This window comes from Helobdella robusta (assembly GCF_000326865.2).
Source record: "Helobdella robusta unplaced genomic scaffold HELROscaffold_33, whole genome shotgun sequence".
Classification (NCBI taxonomy): domain Eukaryota; kingdom Metazoa; phylum Annelida; class Clitellata; order Rhynchobdellida; family Glossiphoniidae; genus Helobdella; species Helobdella robusta.
In genome coordinates, this window is record NW_008704623.1 from 2,035,918 (window position 1) to 2,041,917 (window position 6,000).

The 6,000-nt window shown below is 31.0% G+C and overlaps 1 protein-coding gene across 1 annotated transcript; it reads right to left on the bottom strand.

The window, feature by feature from the left end:
- Positions 1–997: 997 nt before the first annotated feature.
- Positions 998–1,958, bottom strand: HELRODRAFT_175474 (hypothetical protein; the record flags this gene model as incomplete). Its single annotated transcript, XM_009022895.1, has 2 exons — positions 998–1,103; positions 1,741–1,958. 2 exons carry the CDS (start codon positions 1,956–1,958, stop codon positions 998–1,000), a joined length of 324 nt encoding a protein of 107 aa, XP_009021143.1.
- Positions 1,959–6,000: the final 4,042 nt, after the last annotated feature.

The following is a 6,000-nucleotide window of genomic DNA, read 5'->3' on the forward strand; positions in this document are numbered from 1 at the left end:
ATATGCACACACATACGTTCGTTTGTATGTGATTTATGTAAAAATAAACTTGTACACGTGTGCGATTATGCTGATTAATAATGGATGGATGGATGAATGAACGAGAAAGTGGATAAATAAATGATTGGGATAGATAGACTGACGCATAAATGGCGAGTGAAAGAGAAGAAAATGAATAAAGGCATATATAATGAGATAGATGAACAACAGACAAAACTATCTAACCTAATTTACGAACGAATAAAAAAATTAGCCGACAAACAAATGAACGAACGAATGAACAAACGAACGAACGAAGGGAATAACAATAAAAGAAATAAAAATTGATTGAATGCATGTATGAAAAGGAAGAAGAAAGAATGATTACTCCAGCGGTGTAAACAGGTGATGAGTAAGTAATTGATACCTATGCAGTAGAACATAACACACAGACAGACAGACACAAACACGAGCGCCATATTCACGATGTATTTAATAATACCTAATTAATACCGGAGTTTAATTAATTAACAGGTATTAACACTTATAGGCACAAAATATAGGTATGTTAATCATCATTATAAATTGATATCGCATGAGTTCCTCGTGAACTTTGTGCGTGTAATGTGAATTGCTATTTGGCTTATATCAAAAAATCACTAATATAACGCCAGGAATGAGCAGCATTTTACATTTGTATTAAGGTGGACAGCAAACAAAATAAAATTGATGGTTATTCAACTTTAATGAGAAATAACCTAACCAAATTTTTTTTATTTAAATGAAAAAATGTTTGCATTTGAATCATTTGTAACACTATTATTAGTAACAGAGTTATTAATAATGCTGGTGACAGCAGTAGTATAGTGCTCATTTTTGAAAAAATTATTATGAGTAGAAACCTTATATTCATTAACGATGCAAGATATTTCAATAGTATATGTATAACATTTTGACTTAATATTTTTTGCTAGACAAAACCAAATTAACAACGATTCATGCAAAGAATAATTAAAAACTATTTTTTCTTCTGAGATCTCTTCCCCTCTCCTTTCTTTGGTTTAACCTTTCCTCTGAGTGCTCTCAACCTTTTCATTTCATCTTTAAAGTCCAAGTGTTCATCTCTGATATTGGAAAAATATTAATCAGTTTATTATAAAAAAGCAATCAATGAGTTGAAATTAAGTTATAAATCACTACTAAATGATTAGCAATATGCAATTAAAGCCCAAATCAGTGAGAAAAATTTTTGAGGATTTAGACTCCATTTTAGACCTCAGAGTTTCAATAAATATTCAATAAGAAGACTATTAGACTATTAGAAACATAGATGTAAATGAAAAACACCAAAAATAATCACATAATTTATGATAATTCATAATAGTTAAATAAATATGTAATATATTGACAAACAAAATAAATGAGAAATATTTATTTTAACTTTATCTTCTCAAATTAATTAATTCACTACAAACAAACTAGTATTAAAAATGATACCAATCATTAATTCACTAACTAATCGGTAATTATAATTAGTGGCGTATCTAGAAACATTTAATAGGGGAAACCAAAATTTTCACAGGAGGGAGGGGCAAGATTTATGGTGACTGACCTTTTTGGGTTGATTTTACACATAAAACGATCCTTCTTCTGGCTTTAATTAAAAAATTGATCACAACGGCCCCCCTAGAACGCAGATCCGTCACTGATTATAATTGTAATTATTTTAAAAACTACTAATTAATTAAGCAGGCAGCAGACCTGTAGAGTCCAAGAAAGCGCAGCCGTTTCATAAGTGAAGTTAGTTCGACGTGTCTGGGGTAATAATTGTAAAATTCAGGCTGCTTGTCCAACGGTTTTGCCGAAAAAATTTTCACCACTTTCAGCATGGGGGACGGTGTCGGCCGGACCACCTCGCCAAATATTCTTGCACTCAATCTGGCAATTTGTTTAGCATAATTAGATAACGTTTGCGCCATGTTGAAACTTTATTTTCAAGTTTTCAAATTTAAATCTCTGAATTTGTTTCAATCACATCCTAATGGTTTCTTATAATACAGATCGGCATCGCCACTAGCGATAAAACAAAAGCAGAACAACGACAGCGGAATATACAAATTGTCTCGTCACTCCTGGCGAACGTTGCTAATTAATTAAGGCTCCAATCCATGTATATAATATATAATATCCATATTCATCTATATCCATGCTCCCATCATCAATTTATACATTTTCAGGCTCAGGAACACATAACTAGAATAATATAGGACTAATCGATCAATTCGATCAATCGGTCGGGCTATTTGACATGCTTGGATTGTTGGCTTACGAAATTGCATGGATTTTAACGAGCAAGCTATATGAAATATTTACTTGACTTAATATGCTTAAAACATTGTAGTAATTCTATTTAATTTTATTTAATAGAATTATGTATTATTGAATTATTTTGTTAATTTGAATATAAAAATTGCTTTTAGTCCGGTGAAATCCGGTGGCTTACTGAAGCCGGTTGGCTTACTAGGATTGAACTATAGTCACCCATTTTTTTTACACTATTCGTTCATGTTAAAAATTTGTTTGCTTATGAAATAAACGGCCTAAATAAATCAAAATTGTATTTGAACAACTATCTTCATTATATTCAATGAATATTTTACATTCTGCTGGTGCTCATAGAAACTGGTTGCTGAGATCATAAGTTGGCTTACTGCAGTGGCTTACAGGGTTTCATAGAACTCTTGTGATAGCGGTTTTTTGTACATATAATGCTTTAAATAAATTAATTTATTCATATCACAATTATTTTTGTCAATATAAATATAGAAATTGTTTTAGTCTGGTGAAAAACAGTGGCTTACTGAAGCAGTAGGTTGGCTTAATCGGATTTTTTTCATGTATACAATACTATAAGATCAATAAATCAATCGATCGATCGATCGATCAATCAATCAATCAGCAAACCAACCAACCAACCAATCAACCAACCAACCAACGATTCATTCAATCAACCAACCATCTAACCATCCAATCAACCAACCAACCATTTATTCAATCAACTAGTCAACCAAAGAACCCGACCGAAGCAGAAATTATTTATACATGCATATATACAAAGTAAATCAAGAAATATTCAAAAATTATATAACCAAATTAAAAAAAAACTAGAAACCAGTCAATATTTAATAAATAAATAAATAGACATTATTAAAAAGATTGTTCAAAAAGATAAAATTTAAGGCGACGACGAGAATAAAATGTAGTTTGTTTTGTTCATGGATATATATATATATATATATATATATATATATATATATATATATTATCAGTGATATTTTCAAATGTATATTTATTATTATTATTGAAAATATCATTTAATTAATGATAAAGAAAATAGAAATTAGATAAAAAAGCTTAATTGAAAAAGCGTCTAGCATGGACGTCATGTTCGTATTTGTTTGTATCATGTTTGTATCATGTTTGAAACATGTTTGTTTTTTGTATTGTGTGCGTAATGCGTGTGTGCGCGCAATTATTTTTTTTCTAAATTTTAATCTTAATTCGAGCCATGGCTTGCCTTCGTTCAATTAAATCAGATCTCACCTTCCTACTTTCAACTGACACAATCCCTAGCTTATCTATTGCTTGTTAACACTGCTCATTTTACACTTTATATTTGTGGTTTTATGTTACAAAAATAGGAAAAATTAAGAATAAACAAATTACCACAATATAATAGCAAGTGCGTGCATGCATGCATGTATGTGTGTGTGTGTGTGTGTTTTTAATTTACGTGTGTATGTGTATAATAATTTAAGACGTAAGTCTTAAGTTCTATAATAATTTAAGGCATAAGTCTTAAATAATTATAGAACTAAGTCATGTGCAATTGTTTTATTTATTTATTTCAAAAACTTCCTTCAATTATTTAAACAAAAAAAAGACAAAGAAACAACAAAGAAAACAATTTTTTAGCACTTCTAACAATTTCTTCGCATTATCAGTGATATTTTCAACAGTATATTTATCATTATTATTGAAAATATTATTTAATTAATGATAAAGAAAATAGAAATTAGAAGAAAAATTTACATCACAAGATTGTTCCTAGAATTACATTATTGCCCTTAACTATCTATGAAATTAAATTACTCTCAACCTTAATAATAATAAATTAAAATGTGTAATGAAAATAAAATTACGCTCAGAAACTAATACATGTGTTTATGTATGTATTTGTGTGTGCGTGTGTGTGTGTGTGTGTGTATGTGTGTGTGTGTGTGTGTGTGTGTGTGTGTGTGTGTGTGTGTGTGTAATACGCTGATGCGTGTAATGTGGGTGCAAGAAAAAATAGAAGCGATAAACTTACGTCTTAAATTATTATAGAACTTTCTAAACAAAAGAATTAAAAAAGTGAACGGCATTTAGTGAGAAGCCCCCTCGCCACGTCAAGGCAGCCGTTCATGAGGGGGTTAATAATAAGTGCACGCGTCTCAAATTAGTTATATAAATAATCCTATCTACCTATTCAGGTGCCTTAGCTAATAACGTCTAAGCCTCAACTTACCTATTCATTACAATTAAGCCCTAGCTTACCTAAAATTACAAAACTCAAGAGCCCAATTCATTCGCCAATCGGCCCCACCCCACCACCTACATAATGCCTTGGGCTCCAACTTAGTAAAAAAAAAATAAAACTTAAACCCTAAATCTATTAATGAGTATGTGTGTACAACGTAGCCTTAACTTACCTATTCATTACATTATGGCCCTAGCTTACCTAAAATTATAATACTCAAGAGCCCAATTCATTCGCCAATCGGCCCCACCCCACCACCTACATAATGCCTTGGGCTCCAACCTAATAATAATTTAAACTTAATAATTAACCTACCTATCGATACACTTACAACATTTAATTTACATTACAAGATTGTTCTTAGAATTACATCATTGCCCTTAACTACCTATGAAATTAAATTACTCTCAACCTTAGTAATAATAAATTAGAATGTGTAATGAAAATAAAATTACGCTCAAATACTGACGTATGTGCTTGTATGTATTTGTGTGTGTGTGTGTAATACGCTGATGCGTGTAATGTGGGTGCAAGAAAAAATAGAAGCGATAAACTTACGCACCTACCTATTCAACTACATTAGAGTTGGATGTTTCCTATCTATCCTACCTACAAATAAAATTACCCCTAACTAACTTACCTATATAGTTACCTAATGTAATGTGTGTGTTTGAGTAGGTGGGCTAAATGACGCATCTTAAATAAATAAAAATAAAAATGGTAAAATAGAAAGAAAGACTAAAACGTAGAGAGTAAAACCTGTAAGAAAAAAAAATATATACTACAATCAATAAATAAAAATCCCACTAAAACCAGGAACCACCGCGTACCTGCTGAATGTATGGTGTGAAACAAAACAAAACAAAAACACAAAACACACACCACAAAGTAGAGTAAAAGAATAGAAGTCCCTAACCTACCTATGTAATTAAATTACCTTATGCCCTAGCCTACCTATATAATAAATTAATTTTTAATCTCACCTACCTATGTTTTACTAACTTAACTAAGACTCATGAAGAAAGAGAACAAGGAGTAAAACAGAACATAAAATACTACCACACAAACAAACATGATGTATGTAATGTATGTATGAGCAACCGCTAAAGAACCCACCTAAAATAAAAAAAAATACCACATACAAACACACAAACCAGAGACAAACATACAAACTCTATATAACTCTATATAGCCGCGCAACTCTATATAACTCTATATAACCGCGCAAATCCTATATAACTCTATATAACCGCGCAAACTCTATATAACCGCGCAAACTCTATATAACCGCGCAAACTCTATATAACTCTATATAACAGCGCAAACTCTATATAACTCTATATAACCGCGCAAACTCTATATAACTCTATATAACCGCGCAAACTCTATATAACTCTATATAACCGCGCAAACTCTATATAACTCTATATAACCGCGCAAAC